This window comes from Lepisosteus oculatus, chromosome 4 (genome assembly GCF_040954835.1).
Source record: "Lepisosteus oculatus isolate fLepOcu1 chromosome 4, fLepOcu1.hap2, whole genome shotgun sequence".
Lineage (NCBI taxonomy): Eukaryota > Metazoa > Chordata > Actinopteri > Semionotiformes > Lepisosteidae > Lepisosteus > Lepisosteus oculatus.
Window position 1 is genome coordinate 43921976 of NC_090699.1, and position 23129 is coordinate 43945104.

The 23129-nt window shown below is 41.2% G+C and overlaps 1 protein-coding gene across 3 annotated transcripts in view; it reads left to right on the forward strand.

Moving 5' to 3' along the window:
• The window catches only part of zswim8 (zinc finger, SWIM-type containing 8), a 51546-nt gene that overhangs the window by 2817 nt on the left and 25600 nt on the right, over positions 1-23129 (forward strand). For all 3 annotated transcript variants that reach the window (XM_015347832.2, XM_015347831.2, XM_006630883.3), the window contains exons 2-4: positions 7181-7334; positions 8520-8614; positions 16142-16314. In XM_015347832.2, the coding sequence (XP_015203318.2) occupies positions 7181-7334; positions 8520-8614; positions 16142-16314 (422 nt within the window). The remainder of the gene's footprint in view (positions 1-7180; positions 7335-8519; positions 8615-16141; positions 16315-23129) is intronic.

The window sequence follows — 23129 nt, forward strand, 5'->3', positions numbered from 1 at the left end:
GAAATAAATGAGTGGTACTCCTCACAGTTTCTCAACTATAGGCTCTTGACTGCAATGTCTGCCAGCTAGTGAAAGCTCATTTTCAGAGTAGAGACAACTATAACTACTCTGCCTCTTTCTCTGAAAGAAGCCTGCCAGTCTCTCTGCTGGCCACTCTGCCTCCTATTACATGTCAGTCCCTGGATTCTAGCAGTCAGTATGCAATGTCAGCATTCAAGTAATAGAAAATAATTTGTTTACTTTTATCTTCCACATAATTAGTGGGAGATCAGCAAGAGGCACTGTTCACTCTGGACCTGACAGTTGAATAAGTTGCCAGACCGGGGACTGACTACTGTTTTTGACTACTTCCAAAAGATTTGGATACAATTCACAACAGTGCAAATATCTTGCAACTGACTTTTAATGCATTTAAGTGAAGTGAAATTATTACATGGAAGTAGTAAAAGCAAATTCTAAATACAAATGGGGAAACTCTGAGCTAGAAGAGGTTACTTATGAAAAAGACTTAAGTGTTGATGTTGACGCATTATTTACTGATGGAAAATGTGTAGAAGCCATTAAAAAGTCAAGCCCAATACTTGGATATATAGCTAGCTAAAAGTGTAGAATTAAATTAAGGGACATTTTGTAATTTAAAAATTAAAAGTTTATAAAGTTCTAGTAAGGCCTCTTCAAAATAATGTGTACAGGTCATAAGAAAGACTATGCTTCTCTGCAATCTGTCCAGAGAAGAGAAAACAAATACATTCTGTGGCTTAAAATAATGCCCTACAGTGACAGGCTGAAGGGACTGAGCCTTTTAGTTTTGAACAGAAGATACAAGTATTGAAAATCCTCAAAGGCACTGACAAAGTCAATGCAGTGTCTTATTCCCCAGAATGAACATGTACTGGTGAAATCAATATGGAAGTGTATTTAAAATGAGAACAGAGATGCTGCTGTACCCAAAGGGTTGTGGGAGTATGGAACAAGCTCCCCAGTCATGCTGTTGAGACTAATTACCTGGTTTCTTTTAAGAAACACCTGGATGATTTCAGCAGATCTATTAACTACAGACGAGTTGGATGGGCTTAATTTTGTCATCTTTGAAGCTCTTACGTACTTGGTTCTTGATCTTTTGATCTCATGATGGGTTAGAATAAGGTGTTAACCCTGGTTTCCTGGCCAGGTTCCACTCTGGGCTTGGTCTCCTTGAATTTCCCCCTTTATTAAACTGCAGAGGGAAAAGAAATGTCTCTCTTCTCCACCATATCTGCTGTGTAGTGGGGGTGCTGGTGCAAAATGGTCATCATGCATTGACCCTGTAGGTGCTGCATGACACTGATAAATGGCTGCTCCCCACTTTGCCAGACACTATAAAAATAATAGTGATAAAAATCACAAATGCAAGCCTTGGTTATTAATACAAATAGAAAATGACTCATTTTCTGGCCAACTTCGGAAACTTAAAACTACTAGCTCATTTTTGTGTTTTCCAGACTGTTCACATTTCGTGCTATGTTCTGGGCTCGTGCCAACACACCAGGGTTAACACCTTCCCACTCTCCTTTGAGATTGTGCCACACGCTGTATTTAACAAAAGCTACTCTGTCAAAGCCAAACACAGGCTGCTCCAGCTGTACAGTGTCACCATTCTCACCATCCTTGTATCCCCTAGAACACACGGGCTATGGGCTCCTGTGAAAAGACACATTTTTACCTCAAGGATTATTGATTCACTGAGAAGCATTAGAATATTTTTACCCATCCGCTGAACAAACTTCCAGGACGTCCCTTCAGCCTCTGTTGCTGTCCTCACAGTGTTGCAGATATATTTATCCTTTCATACCATAACTGGTTTCCTTTGCTTGGCAGTCACATAGTAGACAGCATCAAGGAAACGTGATGATGAATGATATCTTGAAATAAGTGGTGAAGAGGGAATATATAATGAGTGGCATTAAGGGATATTCCTGAAGTTTAGGAGGAAAAACTGAAAACTTGTACGTGCAGAATGTTGCATGGAAACTGCCTGAAGGTTTTTCATGACAGACATTGTGCAGCACTGAAGATATCCTGTTTATAGCTGTGCGTTTTTCTAGGCAAAGGTGGTGTTGAGATCTGAGATGCGTACAAGCTGTCAGAACAAACCCTGATGGTTTAAATTGTAACTTTTCAGTCACGTCCTGGAATGTACCAGGGAACCCTCTTATAACATTGAACATTTCATAAAATTTTTTTTTTCTAAATTATATTTAGATCTATTCCACTTTTGTAAGTTTATATGGCGGCCTGTGAACAAAGATACATATTTTTGCACAGCCTGGCAAAATGTAATTATCCTGCAAACGTACTGACTTCCATTGTAGTGCACTCGCTTTCTGTTACAGGTTGGAAATGGTTCAAGCCGCTTCCCCCAAAGAGAGGAACGAAACGTTTTAACTTTTTTGAAACCCCAGTGCCTTGGGAAAACGGGGTCAGCCGGTGGCGCTCAATGTGCCCCGTCTTCGGCAGCGATCTGAGAAGGGGAGTCTGAGCCAGATTTCCTGCCCGTTCTGGAAGCGGGCTTTATCTCCTCGAGGGTTTGCTGAGGCCGCGTGAGGAGTTCTGCCGCGGTTTATTGTGTTTTGCGGTGGGTGCCTTGTAGTACTCTGCGCTGTTCGGCAGGAAAAAGTTGTGCAGAACGCACTGCCGCTCCTGCCAAGAGCTCTCGTGAGTGATTCATGGAAATGTTCGCATTGGTGTTTCTGTGAATTGAAATTAGGCAGCAGTTCCCCCACCCCTTCCTAGTTTCATAGCTGTCAGCTGGAGAGGAAAGAGCCGATAGTGGCAGCCTACACCCTGCGTGTCCACCCCCTCTTCTGTATTCTTAGAATTCCAGCAGACTTCTTTCTACCTCTCAGACTTGCGATCTGGGAACTCTCTCTTTCTTAGAAGCAGAAAGAAGGAACACTTAGCAGTGTTTACCATGGCTTACATCTATCGGTCTTTTAAAAACCTTTTTTTCCAGAAAAGTGCCCTGCCTGGAGGGAGGGACTAGTGCTTAGAGACTTTGAGCCAAGTTGCAGGGTCCGCATACAAGGTGATCTCAGCCTTTTCTGCAAATGTGACCTTCATGGTTTGAATGTGTGGCTATAATTGCCCTCTCATAGTTTTTTTTTCCCCCATAATATTCTTTCTCGCATCACAGTACATATAACCTAAAATGTTTTTTTCCCCATCACCATTACAATCTATACCAAACATCTCAAGATCTAAGCATATATGTGTTTAGAAAAATGAAACATACAGGTTTTGGATATCGCTTAAATGTTTTTGGTGTTTTGATCAATTCATGGCTGATCACCATGCACACGAGTGACTTTGTCGCATAAACATTAAACAGGGACATTGGTATTAAGTAAGTTTAACCTGTTGAATGTCAAGCCTGGTGAGAAATCAAGGGAGAAAGACAGAGACAGAGAGAGATTCAGGTAGCATTGAGAGCCATGAGAGGAATGGGACAGAATCCCACAACACAGCGTCTGCAGCTTGGTATGGTTTCACAAGGTGGCCACACAATCCGCTACCTTGCGGCTTTCATCGTAAACCACCTGTTGATTAACCAAGTAGATGACCAACGTTTAATTATTTTACTGAGCATATTTGTTAAAATGTCAGAGCTGTTAAAAATCTGTTTCAAGTCTGTTAAATGTCAAATTCAAATCACTGCAACCAATTCATAACAGGGTTCTATATATAACTGCCTTGAGCACTGAGATCTCAGTGAGAGCAACTTAAGCTGTTTTATTTTCTTCCCTGCCATTTTTTATTTTCTCAACGTGCGTAGTCGCTATCACCGACTTAATTCTTCCCGGAATACAATTTTCCGTGGTCCACAGTCTTTGCTTTAATGATAAGTGGTGACGGACAAGGCGCAGAAACAGCTGGGGTTATTTTCCAGGACGAACAGGCTGGGATGGAGACTGGGATGTAGGGGCTGTTGTTGAGGAGCTTGAGAAATAGTGAGGTGTAGCCTTTAAAGTTAGGGAGTCTGCAGCGTACTGCTGGCTAGAACTGACCGCTTGCAATGGGGGTGTTGTGATGGTGGTGAGATCTGCTGCAGGACTGGTAATGTGTGTCTGCAGTGGTCTTAGTTTTCTCCACATTAGTTACACTGTGTTTAAAAGCAAGGGCTATTAAATATATAAGGAGAAATATTTTGTAATATGTTGGAAATGTTAAATTACATTTAACATTGAGAAACTAAACCTAAAAGCCATGTAGTTTAACTTTTCTGACTACACCTACAGCATTCAAAATCCCCAAAAGCGGACCTTATATTAGCTGATGTGACCCAATACCTCATTCTGACAAATGCTTTCATTTTCAAAAATTATCTTATCAAGCCTTTGTTAAAATAAATTCAGTTGCACTCTATTTCTTGATTTTCTTCTCAGATTTAATCTTAATGTTTAAGAGAACTCATTAGAAACTCCAATTGCTTAGCAGAATAATCCACTTCAGGTTTCATAAGCTGCAAGTGGTGTATGAGCCAGCAGCAGAAACAGACTTCGACCTTGTTCTTTATTTTGATGAATCTGAAGATGTGTGGATCTTACATTATATATATATTGCTTTTTTTGTGCAACTTTTTTTAAAATAGCCTGCTACTTATGAAAACTACAGTAGATCGAACATAATGCAGTGGAATTCTCATTTTCCCAGTACTTTGTGTGGTTGACACATTTGCCTGTAGCCAGACGAGCTGTCCAATAAATTTAATTAGGTTGGGTATGAATAGACAGTTTGTCACATATAGCCAGTATTTAAAATGTGAAAATCAATCTCTCACCTTTCTGAGGAGCTGGTCTGCCAGACTGATAGTTCTACAGTGAGACAGCTGGCCAGGGGATGTCTTATATAATGGCTTATGGCTCTTCTAAAGCCTCAGTGCTGAGTCGCAGTAAGAATAGTAAGCAGTGTAACCACTGCGATTGTCTTGGTTTTCTGACTCACACTGACTCAGTGGCTCTCCCATATCCCACACACTGCAGAAAGCCAGTGTTTCTGTGAAACACCTGGACCTCTCATTGTACCTTCATTGTGTTTGAATGGGAGCAATTGTGTAAAGAGTTTAAGGTTGGGTTAGGGAGATTGGCTCACAGAGGAGTGCTAGATATAGATAAGTCATGGGTCTTTTCAAGGTGAGTTATATAATATTCAGACGGGGGGGATCTGCAACAGGAATCCCGGGCTTGTGTGCTTTCACTTGCCAGGTTTCATTGCTCCATTTTACTCTATTCTGTCATTGCTGTTCTATGAAGTGTTGCTTTATTTTAGCAAATGTGCCCGTTCAATGAATCTATTATGGACCTCCCTGCTTGCAGTCCTTGCAGTGGATCTCTGACAATGCGGTTAAGTGGGGACACAAGACAGTCTTTGAGACAGACTTTTAGTAAACAAGGGGCGCAAACGTTATAGAAAAAGAATGCTTGTAGTTTGCGCCCACACTTTGCTGCTTCACCATCTGTAGGAAGAGTTGCCGCCACTCGGACACAATGTCTCCTATTGAGCAGTGCAGTTGGCTCAAATTGGTCAAATTCGCAGCTTCTGGTGTTGGGAGTGTTTTCTTCCATGTGCTTAGAATGCGAGAATGCTCTTGAGCAGTGTTGCAGGTAGTTTACATCGGAAAAGGTTCTTCAATGAAACTGTAATTGCAAACCAAAAGGCCCCTTTGTTTAAGAGAAGCTTTATATCCTCTCCTTGTTGGCTTTCCCTCATTTTGTTGCTTTATAGCACATTTCTAAAGCAGTCTCTCCTTTTCTCAAAATGGCAACTATCCGTTTGACAAAATTAACAAAAACGCAAACAAAGTGCCTAAAGGGATTCTAAGTGGATGACGTCGGGCTTCATGATCGCGTTGTCTGTATTGTGAAAAAGGTGGTACTGACACCTGTGGGCGGGTGTTTAGATATGACCAGCAGGTTGGCACGATGGCGCAGTGATTAGCATTGCTGCGCTGCGTTGCGGTGCTGGGGCCCTGAGGTGCTATCTCCATGGAGTTTGTGTGTTCTCCCTGTGTCCGTGTGGGTTTCCCCCCACAGTACAAAAACATACTAGTAGGTTCATTGGCTTCTGTAAAATGAGCCCTGGTCCGAGTGTGATTGTTTGTGTCTGTGTGCCTTGTGACAGACTGGCATCCCGACCAGGGTATATCCTGTCTTATGCCTGTTGCTGGCTGAGATGGGCTCTGGCTCCCCACCACACACCCTGAATTGGGTAAGGTGGTTAGAAAATGGAATGATGTACAGCAGCAATGTGGGATCACCCTTCTTTTTATTAGCTTAAAGGTCTTTGAGCTTCTAGCCAGTAAAATGTGCGCTGATAGGGGAAATAATAAGAGGACAAAGTGGTGGGCTTCTGCTACCAGCAAGAACAGTAGGATTAAGGTATGGCATGTATACCATGCATTTTTCAAATAGTCGTTTACTCCTACCTCTTTCATTATAGTGACAAGGCTAGTGGTGTTGGGGGTTGAACTGCCGGTTCCAGTATTTTTCAGTGGGATTGAGATAAGGGAATCCTTCTGCCCAGGGAAAGTGATGGAGGTCTCTCAGCCACTGAGAGTTTCAATCCGTTTGACATGGGGTTCATAATATTTAGTCAAATAAGCATAGGACTATTGTGTCTGGGTTCCTTAAATTATTTTCACTGTTTCATTTTCAAATCTGTTATTTATGGCTGACTTTAAGATGCAGCTAAGATCAAGATTAAGCATCTTTGCTTCTGGCATTGAAGATGATTTTTAGACTTGATTATACTTGGTGAGCAGATGGCGTAAGTCAGTGGATAGTGTACAGAGATCCCTTTATGGAACTGTTCAGATAAGTAATATTGCTGAAATAATTGGGAGGGGATTTGAGACGAAAGTAAACCTACCAGTGTGTCTTTGGCATGTGGGGGAAAACCCACGTGAACATAGGGAGAACTCCACACAGGTAGCGTGCCAGGAATTAAACCCAGGTCCCCCAGCACTGTGAGGCAGCAATTGCATAAAAAAATAAATACAGCGGCATAGCCACATTCAATCAGCTAATCGGGTGCTTCTTTCCTTTGCTTTCCCGCAACAAATGTCATGTTTCTTTCCCAGAGCACACCAGCAGGGGTCATGACTGTATTCTCATCTCCTGTTGTTCTCCCTCTTTGTTCTGTCTAGATGGCCAGGTGATCCCGCTGGTAGAGCTGTCGGCCAAGCAGGTGGCCTTTCATATCCCCTTCGAGGTGGTGGAGAAGGTCTACCCCCCAGTCCCAGAGCAACTGCAGCTGCGCATCGCCTACTGGAGCTTCCCTGAGAACGAGGAGGACATCAGGTACCTGCCTGTACGCTTAGCATAGGCGTTCCAGGCTGTGTGAGCTGTGGCATCTTGTATATAATCCAGCAACAGGTACTGGGAATGTCACATGCATGGCTTTTTTCAGACAAAATACATTCTTTGAAAGAGTCTTGAATAGATAAAACTACATTGCAAGATGAAGCTTATTTTCTGGCAATTTCTCTTAAATCCTTTTTATGTGGAATGAGCAATGTTCATGGGAGGTGCTCAGAACCATCAAATAACAAGTGTAATCCTTCAGTCAGAAATGCATTTGAATAATAAGGCAGTGCAAGGGTAGTTGGAAAAGCAATGTTAGAGTGTACCTGACATGTTTAGAGACCGAGTGTGGTATCCCATACTGCTTGGCTGTATTTCCCCAGGGATCTGTGCTTTTAAAACAGGCACTGGATTTGCCATGACTCTTACAAGGAAGAAACGGCTTTCTCATAATGGATGTACAGAATGATGGAAATGCATAAGGCTGTTAGACAAAAGCCTATTTTTAAAAGAAAACGAGAGCGTTTACTATACTGGGCGTCGTGACTAAGTGGTTGGTACGGATGCCTCAGAGCTATGTTCCCATGTTCACATGGACGTTCTCCAATTACTCTACTTTAAAGACGCGCTGTCTAGATTGATTTGCACCTCCTGCATTATCTCATTTGCAGGTTGGCACACCCTCCAGTAATCTGGTGTCCTGTCCAGGGCATAGCCTTGCCTTGCCTGAAGGTTTAGACTCACCACGGCCCTCTTAAATAAAGCAGTAGCCAAACACATATGGGTGGACCACTGAGCTGAAAGTTTTATGCATCCAGCTCACAGTGTCTCAGGGTGGGGGGTAGGGAGGAAAGGATAGAAACACACATCCACTCAGGAATTTTTATATTGGTAATCTCGACAAAACTTTCCACATCAAAACGTCTTCCCCTCAAAAAAACAAAGCAGTTATCCTGTCTATTTCTGCACCTGTGCTGTAAATAGCATGACTGTGTGCGTCACGCCCTGCATGATGTGTTATTTGTTGTACTGCAGCAGTATTGTATGTCAAGGCAGATTTTAATATGACAGTGCTCTGTAAGTCTGAATGTAGGCACATGTATCCAAGCAGTTAGTTTAGACCATCCTTGCTGCTGATTCATTCCTTGCTTGGTAACACCAGCACCTTATTCCTCTCTGCAGGCTATACTCCTGCCTGGCCAATGGCTGTGCTGATGAGTTCCAGAGGGGAGAGCAGCTGTACCGGATGAGGGCTGTGAAGGACCCACTGCAGATTGGTAAGGCATAGCGTCTCTGCCCAGTGTCGATTTTTTGTGGTTCATCTAGTTGTAAGGATATGTGCTATATACACCCATCTCAAGTGGAATAGTTCATTCATAAGGACTTAATCTGCAACAAATCCATGTTCTTACCCAGGGCTCACATGTAATCCCAGTAACATTCTATGTAAAACTGTTTTTCATATGACGGTGTTCTCTTTTGAATGAGAAAGTACTGCCATACTCAAAGTAAAGTAAAGCTCTTTCAATAGCTTGTATCATGTTTTTGGCACTTGCTGGCTATTTGAATTTTCCATGTTAGAGTGAAGGCCACAGTTGTTTCTAAATGGGAGTTCTCTGTGGACATGCCCGTAAATCAAAGATTAGCGCTGGCAAAAAAAATGTGGTCTGTCTTACATTTTTAAGTCTTTGAGATGGGGCTTAACAAACTAGGTATCAAGTAAGAATATTGGAAATACCAGAATATTGCTGTGGCTCAAGTTCGCTTTTAGAAAAGCTTTCCTGTTCTTATTGGCAAGGTACTTTTATTTGCGGCAGTTTTTTTTTTGCTGTTTGTTCCCTCTTGTACTTAGAAAACAGCTCTCCATTTGTCTCCAATCAGTAGGCTGTGAACAGTCCCCTGTGAGTTGGCTGTTTTAAATGCTGCATAATTTTTTTTTATACAAATGGGAACATAAGAGTCCACTTATGTTCACAACTGTTCCCAGTCTGCATAAGGAGCCCTGGCTCCATCTCTCCACTGCCACGATTGGGTGAACTTAATTACAAAATTGTAAGAACGGTTGTAAATGAGAGGAGATTTTTTTACCTATTCAGAGGTTTTGCTTAGTTGTAGCTCATTTATCTGAGAATCTCATTTTAGTGTTAAATGTCTTTTAAGGATTGCTTAATAAATGTATTTGAAAATATAACTAGAACTAGAAACTAGAATTTTCAATTAAGTAAAATAAAGCACAATGTATAACTGTTGGTCTCTATTGACCCCTTTCTGGAGTTGCTGTATCATTGGGTGATGTGGAAGATGAACAAAAGTGTTTTGGAGGTAAAAAGTGACAGCTTTTGCTGCGGACACATTATCTTCATACAACAGTACAGCAGGAAGTAGCTAAAGATAATCAAAGAGTTTAAACCCAGGCAGTTTCTGTTCTGAATGTGTACCTCTGCAGAAAGCAGTGATTTTTCCTAATACAAGGATAAAAGTTATTAACAGTATAAGAACATTTTTAAAAGAAAACAAAAGCAGAGCCGTGCCGGGGAGGTTAAACAAGAAAACCTGGTTAAGCACCACTTAGAAAAATACTTTACTTTAATTCTGTTCTCTTGAACTACCAGAATAAGACAGCTGCTCATTTCCATTACTTTTCTCAGCTTAATAGTTTTAGTTTTCTTTTTTACTGGCTTTTCTTCTCTTTCTGTACTGTTTGCACTCCTCTGTAGAAGCACACCGACAGACAGAACGGCCACCACGATCACTTGGGCTTTTGTCTAGGTGTGTTTCTGTCTGGAGTTCTTGTCACCAACTGCCAACGGGGGATTCTTGAAAGGCAAAATCCCACGTGAATTTGGTGTGTTGCACACGTGCTGTAGACGTGACAACCAGTCCATTTCAGCCATAAACTGGGCTGTGGCAATATAGTGTGGAATTTCCTGGGCCACTGTTCCTCACTTTTCCTGGTGTTTTTTTTGCAAGATTTGGGTATTTTTACACAAAATCCTAAGAATAGTAGAACTGGTGGAGAAGAGCAGCAAAATGTGGATCATGGATCATGAAGGAGAGTATGAAGACAGTGGGTTGAATAAATTGCTCCTATTTCCATTTCTCTTCACGTTGTTGCTTTTACAATTTAAGTATCTGCAATAAGACCTGAAACAAATTTTTGTCTCAGTGTAACTTGCATGTAATTAATGAAATTGTGGTCATCAGTGTCAAATTTGAGTAGTGTAAGAGAGACAGTGGTAACAGTTTTGCTCTGTTCTTTTTGTTCTCCAAAAAAACAAACACCAATTGGCCTCCAGGCATTAATAGGCAGTATTTTCTGGCTTGATGTTATGTTTCCTATCAATGTGTTTGAGTGACCTATTAAAGTACATTGAGGAGATGCGTATTAGGTTGCCTGTGGGCAGCCTTCCACCCATTTTCTTCTGAAAAATCGTCATTTTGCATAGCAACAGAAAGCTTCAACCAAAGCTCAGCTTTAGCCAGCAGCCTTATCACCTGCAGCTCAAAACTGGCAACCCACTGAAGCTCAGCAGGTGTGAGCCTGGTCAGAACCTGGATCAGGAAACCTCCTGGGAAACTAAGGTTGCTGCTGAATGAGGTGTTAGTGGGGCCAGTAGGTGGCACTCACCTAGTGGTCTGTGTGGGTCTTAATGCCCCAGTACAGTGACAGGGACACTATACTAGGAAAAAAAGGGCCATCCTAATGAGATGTAAAACCGAGGTCCTGACTCCCTGTGGTCCTTAAGAATCCCAGGGTGTTTATCGAAAAGAATACAGGTGTTACCCCAGTGTCCTGGCTAAATTTCCCATTGGCTTTTATCAATCATGGCCTCCTAATAATCCCCATTTGTGAATTGGCCTCATCACTCCGTTCTCCTTCGCACTGATAGCTGTTGTGTGGTGAGTGTACTGGCAATTTCCAGTACACTCCAAAGTGTAAGGTATTTCCATGTGTGAAGCGCATAGGAGGCACCAAATCGCACCAGATTGGACATTTAAAAAGATTCCTTCTTGTGAGCTTAAGAGGAGGGTTGATTTGTGAAGGACAAAAAATGGGTTCTAATCAAATAACCATAGGCGATGGCTAAATTCCTGCTGTGTTAAGTCACAGTGATATCTAGCAGGGCATTTTGGTGCTTCATTTTTTACTCTTTATAAAAGATATGCACTAGAATTGTTAATGAACATCTCCAGTTCATTGCAGTTTCTTTTACAGAGAATACATGTTTGTCCCAGCACGTGGTGCTGTTGCTGCTCGATTATTGGCAGGGGGGCAACAAAGCCGTAATAAACAGCAGATTGCCAGGCGAGAAGTTAAGTGCTATCGGAACTACTCCTGGGAATAATTCTGAAATTTTCCATCATAACGTAAAAGTGGTCTTGGCCACTTGGCCACAAATGAATTCGGACTTCATTTTATGGACAGAATTCTTGTTCGTACAGCGAGCTTGGATTTCATGAGGCAGCTGATGGAAAGATGCACTTTCTTTTTATTAAGCTCTTTGATGCGTTTCTCGGCAGGTCATTACTTTCAGAGCAATTCTACATCAAGTGTCACCCAAGACTAACAGTCAAAAGTAGAAGTGTTAGGATGCTCTAGGGTTATCCTAATTCCACAATTTACAGTGCAACACAGCGTGAGTTGTGCTAAGAATTAGGTTCTTCTTAATGTGTGCATGTTGATTGTCTCATGTACAGATACTGGGCTGTGTGGGAATTAGGGAATGATGGATTGACGATTGGACTGCAGTAGATGGGGACGGTACCTATCTGCTTTTTCTTTCTGAAGTAGTCATCCGTAGCTATTCAGTTGGCGAGGTTGTGAGCTTTTCATTTTCACACTTGAAGTGCTTTTATTTTTTTTATCCGAAGGACTGATATTATTGAGGTGGGAACACCGATTTATCATTCTGGCTACAGGAGGGAGGGCGATGCCGGGTGAATAGATTGTCTCAGTACTGATCTCTCTAACAATAAATTTAACTTTCATGTACTGCCAGCTCTTTATCTACTCTTTCCAAATTCCTCCTGGTCACCAGTGTGCTCTTGAATGTAGAAAGGAAATTGCTTCCTGGACAGATCCAGGAATTGTAGTACATGGCCCCTTCTCTGCTAGACAAGTGACTTGTGAATTTAAGTATAGCAGATATTTGCTGCATTTTTATCCCTTATCAAGATCAAACTATATATTTGTATATATGGGCCTGTGTCACTGTTGGATACAAACTTAAGTGAATGTGCACTACTTGTTTCTCTCTCCTGACACTCATGCTGGTGTTTTAATACTGTGTTATCAAAATCTTCTTGAGTCCACTTTACTTTTTTTAGCAGGTGCATTTATCCAGGGTTACGTGTGTGTATCTATGTAGTACATGTTTTATGTTCTGTAGGTACAAGGACCAATCGTGCAAGTACAGGAGTTAATTAAGAAAGTAACATAGCTGGAAGTGCAATGCAATGCTTTTCTTGGCAGTATGAGCTAGGCAAAATTAAAGACAAGTACAATGTGGATTGAAAACGGTAATGAAAACAGCCCGATGGGAAGGAAAATGGGGAGTCAAAACCATCGGTGCAATACAGTGTAAGAGTCATTGAAGAAGGGAGTTGAGAGCCGAGAGATCACCAGGGCAGTCTAAACAAATGAGTCTAGTGCAGGTGTTCAGCAGTTCTGATTTCTGTGGGTAGGTCACGGCACCACAGAGAGGTGAAGGTGGAGGATGGTTCAGACTTTGGGAAGAAGGAGACGGGTACAGACAGTCTGGTGGAAGAAGGAGTGTAGGGAGAGATAAGGTACTGGAGAAGCTGATAGGTGCGAGTGTTGTAAATTGAATACGTGCAGCACTATAGTCCTTGTGGAGGGACTGGAGAGATGGAGGAACGTGAAAAAAAGATAAGGTGAGCCGCAGCTTTGTGGATTTGTTGTGGGCGGATAGCGTTGGCAGGGAGACGGGCCAGGTGGGAGTTGCAGTAGTGTAGGTGAGCGAGGAACAGGAGTTCCATGTGGAAGGGGCAGATTCTCGAACTCTTGCTGAGGGGGAAAAAAAAGTGACTGACCCTTACCAGAGAAATGTGATGGGGGAATTGGAGAAGGAGGGGTCAAGAGTGTCCGCCGCTCCTGGCAGAGAAGGGTCAGGAGAGGGCGGCGGAATCAAAAGAATTAGCAACGGAGAGGTCCGCAGAGGAGGGGGGTTACAGAGAGAGGAGTCGGACTTAGGTGGAGTTTAACAGGGTGGGAGCCCATCCAGGAGGAGATGGCTGCTCAGGCTTCATTACATGAGCTTATTGGCTTCAGTCAGCACATGGCCCGTGAATATTAAGGGGTTTCAATTCAGAGATTTCTTAAGAATAATTTCACTATTTTTGCCTCACATTTTAAGAAATCATAAACCCTTACTGTAAATTGAATTAGAAACCAAACTAGCATTACTGCCACATGCTTGACAACTCCACTTATTCTGCAGTCGAATTGGCCAATTCATTTCGTTTTATTTAGAAAGCTTGTGGGAGTTCTTACCGTGGAGCCAGACAGAATTATTGCAGGGACAGCAGAATGGACCAGTTGCTGGATCTGAAACTGTGGAAGAACTGGGCCCTGTGAGGATCCATGGCTTCAGTAAGAGGGGACTGTTGAAGCCTGGAGATTTGCAACAGACGTGAGAACTGTATCACGCTTCCAGCTCTGAGGTCCCCTGAGGCTGGGATGGGGGATTTAATGTTCAGGTGTTGTGTTTGTTGGGTCTTACATGTTACTTAGATTTCTGTAGAATGTTACAGATTTCACCTGATTTTCAAACGAGTGCTTTTCGCTGTGAGCAGCACACTGCCAGCTCATGGTGATCCAGTGGGGGAAAAATGCATTAATCCCGAGTGTAAATGCAGATGACAACCCACCTGTAAAGCCAACTGTGGTCCTAAACGAGAGCCGTTCAACAAAACCATCCTTCAGCATGTTCTGCAGTCCAAGTTAAACCGCATGCCATTCACCAGTGTCCAGGGTCATTTTCAAGAGAATCAAAACTCGCAGAGCTTCAAGCAGGCTTCAGGGCAGCTAAGGTTTGGTATACTAGGTAAATACTAGGATTAGGAACTTTTGTCCCCAACTATTTTAAGTTTCAGATTCTTTCAGACTGTTATTGCTTTTAAAACAGAAGGAATCTGTTAAATTATTTGCAGTGCATAGATTCATATACTGATGGGAAGAGGAAGACTGTATAGGGAGTGAGATCTGCTCTAAGCATTGATGATCTGTGAACTGAGGACAGTGTGTATTGCACTGCAGCTCTGAGAAATACCTACCATCTCTCCCAATCATAAAATAATGTTTGTATAAACTAGAATATAACAGATGTGTGTTCTTGAGGAATTATGCTCCTCAGTTGTTATTTTGAGGTAAGCAGCTCCGATTTTATGGTGCTTCATACCCGCACAAATGGATTAATGTAGATTCTCTCTGATTATTAAAGGCTTACAGAGTTAAATAGTACTCAACAGTCCTGCCAGGCCAGTTTGACTTGAGTTAAACTAAAGTGTGATAGTAGCCATGCAGTACCTCTGAAAGGGTTTTAAGAGATGGGGAATATTTTGCCCATCACAAACTGAAAGTTCATCAATTTTTATTGTTAATGACCTGAGAATGAGAATACTTAATTGAATTGAAGTGTAGTGTAATTAAGGAACACAACTGCTCTTTTGTCTAGTTTCCATTCTAGCAGTTTTAGTGAAACCACTAATCACAGTTGTATTTAAATATAGTTTTTATGGTAAGCATTGCAAAGCACAGATAAATATAGCAGTTTTACTTGGTTCTGCTGGCTTATAATTAACAGTTTTGCTTCCCCCTACTATCCTTGGAAAGAATTGAACTTTTTCTGTATAGATAAAGTGTTTCTGACAGGAGCTGACGGTGTTAAAGTGGCCCCAACCAGTGTATTTACATTAAGAAATACAGGAACATGGTCAGCCCCTAATGGATCTTGTTTATCTTGGAACTATACATTCTATTAAAGCGCTTCCTCTAGGTGTAGTCCACCTTCCTCAGCCTTTATTAGTTCACCAGGACAACTGGCAGGCAGCCTGTGTGTAAAGCTTGTGGCTGTCATCCCTGGCAATATGAAAATAAGTGTTTCATTTCCTCCCTGCCTGGTTTAGGGCACCACGATGCATCTGGGTTCTGTAAATGAGAGGGCTAGCCTGTGATCACGCTCTGAAAGTCCCTGATAAACCACCCCTGACATTTTAATCAATCTGTTTTGTTTTATTGTCTTTTCTTGGAGAGCCTTCTCAAAGTGTTTTCAATCAGATATGTAACAACAGAGCGTAGCAAAAGAACAGTAGAATGTATAATATTTCAAAATCTCTATGTAATCTCTAATTTCTATATATGCTATTGGTGGTCTTTAAATATTTGAGGATTTTCTACTTTTATGCATGAGGAAGCTGAAATTGTGTTCAATGCAAATATACCTTTGTGATAAGGGAAATCTTACTCAAATGCCCAAATTTATGCCAGCTATACAAATCTTCAGGTTTCAGTAGAACATATATTGGCAGACCTAGTTAGTCCTTACGTCCTGAATTAAATCTACCAAATATGCAGAAAAACTACTCTCACTTTTAACATGGGAGGAATCTCCTCACATTTCTTTTTAGTTTAATTTTTGGCTTGGTATGGTTATGCATTATCTTTGCACCAGAACTCTTTATAATTTGGCAAGGAGCTGTAGGGGACGTTAAACTGATTTTTAAAAAGTGTTCTCTGGCCTTCGTCGAGCAGTGAGATGTGTTCTCCCCCTCTTTCCTGCCAGGTTTCCATCTGAGTGCCACGGTGATGTCGCCCCAAGCAGCCCAGTCGAAAGGTGCCTACAACGTGGCCGTGATGTTTGACCGCTGCCGCATCACTTCCTGTAGCTGCACCTGTGGAGCCGGAGCCAAGTGGTGTGCCCATGTGGTGGCGTTATGCCTCTTCAGAATACACAATGTGAGTAGGAATCCACAGGTCCAAAAATCCCCAAATAACATGCTAATATTCAGGTGTGTCTTTGCGGATTCCGCAAGGTCCCTTGTTCATCTCCTGCTGTCTTTCAGCTAGAGCAGTGGTTCTCAAACTGTGGTATGTGAACCACTGGTGGTAGCGGAGCACCCCCGGGTGGTATGCCAGATGACCCTGGAAATTTGTTGTGTGTGCTGAAAAATTGGGATTTAAAAATGTACATTATTTTTCATTATTCAATTTTTAATCTGTAATTGACTTCATCCGTTTCAGACAGCTTGAGACGGGTTTTCACATTTTCTATTTTAATAAAATTAGTTTGTCAAATACGCAGCCTACGTACTTAACTACATCGATACAGCGCACGCAAATACTTGAGTGTTCATACTCATCTCGAGCTTTCGGAGACACAGCTTAGCGCCACATTCGCCAAGAGAACAAATGATTGGAAATGAATACCTCTTCAAAATCAGGTATTATGTCATGGCTGGAAGGAATAGATGCCAAGAGTACCGGCGCCAGCTCTGATAGATCACGCACACCCGTTGAGATACGTCGGCCACCGACACGAGCTCTGCTGCTGAACCTGACACAGACAGCACTGCTAGTGTTAGCGAGTGTCGGATAACGGCTACAAGGTGGTACGATCCAATCGATCTAAGTGCTCTTTTTATTATATGCGTGAGTGTGTATGCACGTGCACGCTCATATTGGTCATTGAGATTTTCTGTGGTTCCTTGGATGCTTTGGTACTTCTTTGCTATATCTGTCGTTCAGCCCCTTGTGCCTCCACCTACCAACCATTTACAATTAGTCATTTCACTCCCATGTCTTAGAGGGACTTACTGACCTAAACTGGAAATAGCATTTAGAACCTTTTTATTCCATTATAAAGTTCATGTTACATAAAATCTGCATTAGAGAAGTAAAAAAAAAAATGGGTCTGGAAATGATCATTTGTTTTTTTTATACAGATTACTGTTAAAATCACAGTAGATATGTTTAGAGTTAACAATTGCCTGTATTATGTGGTCAGTGCTACACGTGTTAGAGCTGTTGGTGTATATGCTCCAGAGTTTTGTGGTAGGGCTGTGTGAGTGTGTGTTTCCCAGAGCTCAGTGTGTTAGGGCTGTGTGATGGGGTCTGGGGCTGTGTGATTTCTGTGCTGCAGAGTTCGTTGTGTTAGGGTGGAGCTGCAGCTCTGCACAGTCCTGATATGTGGGTGTACAGGCTCTGCACAGCCCTGGTATGAGCTCTGTATGGGCGCTTTCAACTGTCTGTTGGGATCAGGCTTCCGGCCACATCAAAGAGCATTGTGGGCAGCAGGTTCCTCTTCGGTGCACTGTAGCCTCTTGCGTTAGCTGCAGGCCGCCAAGTTGTACCTTCTTCAGTTGGAATCACATATTCTCCTCCTCACAGTACCTTTGATTACGCTGTTGAGTTTGATTCAATTATGAAATTTGAGGTTTCTCTTTTCAGTAAAATGGGTATGAAATATTTCATTTTCAGACATTTTGACAAATTTGACTCCATTTTGAGACAAAAGTTCCTCATTTTCTCTTAGGTTTATTTAAATCCTACAATGCACTCTTTCTTCCATTTCTTTTTCCATAATAATAATTGCGGTAGTTTAAGCAGTGGCAACTGGTAAAAGAAAGCTGCCTGCTCATTATCAGAGAATTGATAATGAGACTGCTTGTTTTCTGAGAATTTTCTCCTTTACGCATCTCTCCGACTGACCGTTGTCGCTTTTTAAAGGGAAGGAATCAATCTTATTTCATGCAAATAAGCTAATGTGTTTTTAGTACCAGTTGCTAATAAGTGGACCACAATTTTTTAGCATAAGTGAATATAAAAACCTCTCTGCGTATTTTAAGGATTCTTACTACTGACCAAGCCTGCAGTTTTTCAAGCTGTGTAATTATAATAAATTCAGTTTCTTAGTAGACTTACTCTAATTGTTTACTGTGGGTGATTAAGATGACCCTGTGCTAAGGCATTATTATAAAATGTGAAATTGTAGTTAAACATAACTTTGATATACTAAAATATAATATGTTTCCCTACTTAATGCGCAATTTGACCTGGGTATTTCAGACGTGTAGTGCTGTTTTACTGTTTGTCAAAATGAGTGATAGTGAAGATAATATACAGCTTACAATTGAAGGCAAAACCAGGGAATCCCGTCTTGTTATTCACACATTTGTAACAGTTTCTCTTGTCTGTCTGAAATGTGTATAAAGGGGGGATTTTTGAAAATTAACTACCACCAACTGCCCCCTCACACCAGCTGCTTCTGCAGTTAGAATGAAAAAAAATAGTTGTAATTCTTAGGAGTCATTTCTTTCTCAGTCCTTTGTCAAAATTAAAGCTGAGATAGTGGGAACTTGTGTGCGTCTATCATTTAAGTTCACTATTCTCTTGTAACTGCTGAAAATGACTCAAGGACAACATTGAAAATGTGCTACATTTATCAGTTATTTATATAATAAAATAGGAATGCAGTCTTCAGAGTTCATATAACTCTGAAAGATCTGTTTTGTACATGCAGTTTTCAGCCATTTGTATTTTTCTGTGACCTTTTTGAGGTACAAAGGACTGTCATTACCTTTACCTGAGGTACTGAAACCACTAGGTCAGCTGTAAAGTAAATAGGTGCTCACAGCTGTAGCATGATTTCAATACTGTGCTGCAATTATGCAATTATGAAGGAGTTCCACTGCACAAATGTTAGCAAACAACTGGAATTTAGATTTAGAATTGTCCTGTGTGGTTACTTGTTCTGTATATATCCTAAACCTGTGGTCATTAAACCAGTGTCCTTAGGTTGAATCCAGTTTGTCCCAAGAAAAGCAAAACACTTTTTGGAATAACATTGCTCACCTTGGATGCACTTGTCCAAGTTCACATCTGGGCTGGTTTGGGATATAGCAGTCAGCTATCTGTTTATATTGCTTTTTTTGAGGAAATACAGTACCTTGCGAAAGTATTCCAAAGATGTCCCCCTTTTGTTTAATTCCAAAGCAAAGCTTCAGTGCTCCATCTGAACACTTTTATGGGTGAAAAGTGAAATAAAAAAGCTTTAAAAAACGTAAAAGCTTTGCAAAAAAACCCCAAAACTGTAGAAATGTAGAAAAAAAACCCATTCTGCTACCCAAACTGCAGGTCCAAGCACATCAAACACCTTTTATAATGTGTGCTGGCTCTGTGGCACTTAGGGCTTGTTCCTTCTTGTTATGTCAGGGCCATTCATAAAGTGGTCTCCAACACCGAAATTGAAATAGCACAGCTGACCCCTTGACAACGTTGTTTCAGCAATATAGTGTGGCTGCCATATAAAACACCTTTTTGCTAACAGCTGCTTTTAAAAGGCTTATGTTCCTTTCAGGAAGACATGTGGAGAAAGCCCATAGTTAAACCCAAGTTATACAAAGCACAGGTTTTATTGCACTGCTGTTCCTTAGAAGCTCACATAGTGTGTATGTTACATATGGAGTTCTCTTTATGGTCTTATAGTTTGTATGCATTTCTGATGTACATGCCTCTGTGGAAGGAGTTGAAGTGAATAAAAACTGTTCCTTGAAATTGACAAATTGACTTTATTGTGAATTTATTCCTATTACATTTAATGTTGGGGAAAAAATCACTGTACTTAATTCTAGACTTAAACTGAACTAATGATATTTTGAGTAATTTGGTAGGGGTCCTCTTGTCCCAAAGTTTGTGTATGGCCATGGCAATGGAAATTGTCAAAGTCTGAATATTCAAGAAAATTATTAAGTTTCTCACTCATTTTTGCTGGTGCCTTCAAAATGTTTTTTTATTGTAGGAGGCTGTACAGAAAGAGCCTGAGAGCTGTTTATTGGTGTAAAAACGGTGTGTGTGGGTCTCAGTGTCTGAATTTAGCTTGCCCTTTTGGTGTCAGTGTTGTGAAGGCGCAGTGTGGTTTTCACCAGGGACTTATCTGCATGTTTATCTTCGCAGCTACTCACAGAGAAATTCCCCTCCATCATCTGGGGCAGACAGAGTTTACATATCACGTCCAACAGTCTGCTGATAACTGTAAGGACTGTAATAATTGAAAATGTGCTGAGAATCTTAAATTTAATTTGCTAGTTATAGAATTAAACTAGAATTCAGAATGATCTTGCACTCATCACAACTGACAGTCATGTAAAAAGTTTGTTCTTTATGCCATTAATTTCATTTGGTGAGCTTCAAGGTCCCAGCTGACTAATCTTTTACTGCTAAGTGGGTGATAACTGAGCTGCAAACAACATAATCTTTCGTATAGCACCTTTCAAAATGCATCATCTCAATTAAAAGGCATAATTAAAATGAAACCTGTAAATCCAGCAGAATTAAATGCTTTTATAAGAATCTTTAAGACCAGATTTGAAAGTATTGAAGGACTTGCAAGATTTGATATGAGCTGGGTGAAAATTCTAAAGCTCCATCGCAAGGTGTTACTTCCAAAGGGCGTCAGAATGGGAGAGACTTAAAATCTGCAGATTATAATGCAGATAAAACCTTATCGCTGCTGCTATCCGTTTTGTTAAGGCTTCAATATAGGGATTTCTGGGAGGTTTTCAGCTTTGAACGTTTGACTACACTGGAGGAGTTGAGCTGCTTGAATCTTTCTTTTCTGTGTGTGTGTGGATGATGGATTGCTCTTCTACAGCTCCATTAACTCTTACGGGGGAAAAATGGTCAAATATCCTTTTGGATAAAGGAAATGTCTGCATGGCACCACTATTAAAACAGCTATTGCTTCCTGCTGCTTCAGAGAGCTTGTTATATTTCCTCTGGTGGTCCCTGTTGTGTCAGTAAATCCTAGACAGACTTAGTGAGAAGAAAGTGGTATATTTGGAAATACATTAGGTTTTTGACACAGGATGTTTTACCCTAATTTCAGTGTCGTTAACCATCAAAATACCCTTTTATTTCTCCGCAGTCTTGGATGCTAATAGCACTATCACAAGTTTATTAGTCTGCCTCATCTTGCTCTTTCCCATTCAGAGATAATCTTCTTGCTGCTGGAAGAGGTATTAGTGGGGCCAGTAGGGGCCCTCACCCTCTGGTCTGTGTGGGTCCCAATGCCCCAGTATAGTGACAGGGACACTACTGTAAAAAGGTGCCATCCTTCAGATGAGATATAAAACCGAGGTCCTGACTCTCTGTGGTCATTAAAAATCCCAGGGCATTTCTCGAAAAGTTAAGGGGTGTAACCCTGGCGTCCTGGCCAAATTTCCCATTGGCCCTTACCAATCATGGCCTCCTAATAATCCCCATCTATGAACTGGCTTCATCATTTTGTTCTCCTCCCTACTGATAGCTGATGAGTGGTGAGCGTTCTGGCGCACTATGGCTGCTGTCGCATCATGCAGGTGAGGCTGCACACTGGTCGTGGTGGAGGGGTGTCCTAATGACCTGTTTTGTGCTGTGAGGGAAGTGTCCAGAAAAGCGCTATACAAGTGTAAGCAATTATTATTATTATTATTATTATTATTATTATTATTATCATTTATGCATCAGTTGGTACCTTTCGATGTAATTAGGTGAATGGTGTGCCTCTCGGGATTTTGCTGCAAGCTCACAGTCAGGTGGCAGCTCTCAGGTGTTTCTATTGCATAAGTCAAGGAAAAGGGAACCTGGACTCCCACCCTTCGAAATCCATTGGCGCTAAACCAGCAGGATTCGGGACAGCAGGGTCATTGTATGGAGCCTAGACTATCAGCGCTCCACTATCAGTACTCCGCACTCTTATTTTTGAGGTATGTTACCACTTTTTACCGTTGACCAATCATAATGGTTAAGTGCCTGTTGAATGCACTGAAAGTCTGGGTAAACAAGTTTCCTACAGCTTTATCTTGCTTTGCTCTCTTTTGCTTGAAGATGTTTTACTTCTTTTTAAATACTGGCGTGAATTATGCAAATGAAGTAATTTGATTATTGGTTAGGAAAGGAAGAAGCTTGAGATTTGCAGATGAATTCAAAAGGAAGACCTTGTTTGCCACATATGCTTGTGTTTGCAATGCTTTCATTTTGTTTTGATGTTGGTCTGCACACAATTGCTAAAAAACCTTGAACAATTGCAAATTTTCTTTCAATTGCTTTTCATGTGAATGGTAATTAAGGGTTCGTGACCATCACTTCTCCTTTCCTGAATATGTGGATGTGCTAGTATAAAAGGTTCTAGTTTGTTTGTGTGAACTGTGAACTTAAGAGATATAAACGACAGCCATTCAAAACACGTTTGTTTTGTTACTAGTCGCTTCATGACCCAAGAATTTCATTGTCATTTTTAAAAAGGATTCCAGAGAGCTGGATTCAGCCATGTAGCTGTGTACCTGTCTCCAGGCTCTCTCAATCCCCTGTGTAAAGAAGTGTTACCTTTTCTGAATGTTCTGGAATTTGCCTTTCGCTCAAAACGCTGATTCCTTGCATTATTGCTGATAATAGATGACTGAAATGACTTGATAAATGCCTCTGAGCATTTAGAATACCCATGTTAAACCCCATTTCATCTGATGTCTCGCAGGCAGTAAATGTTAATTTCTGCTTATTGCTGATTAGAGGATTATTTGCTTTATAAACATAACATGATTAGAGCAGTATTGATTATTTCCTTGGCTCTAGGAATTGCTGTCAAGAAAATAAAAATCAAAAAGTATTCTTGACTGCTCTCAATCTCTAAATTATGCTTCCCAATGACAGCTCTTTGACATTAAAAGAACGATTCAATCTTCTACTTATAATGATTAAATAAGTAATTTAATCATTATTCACACATCCAGCATCCA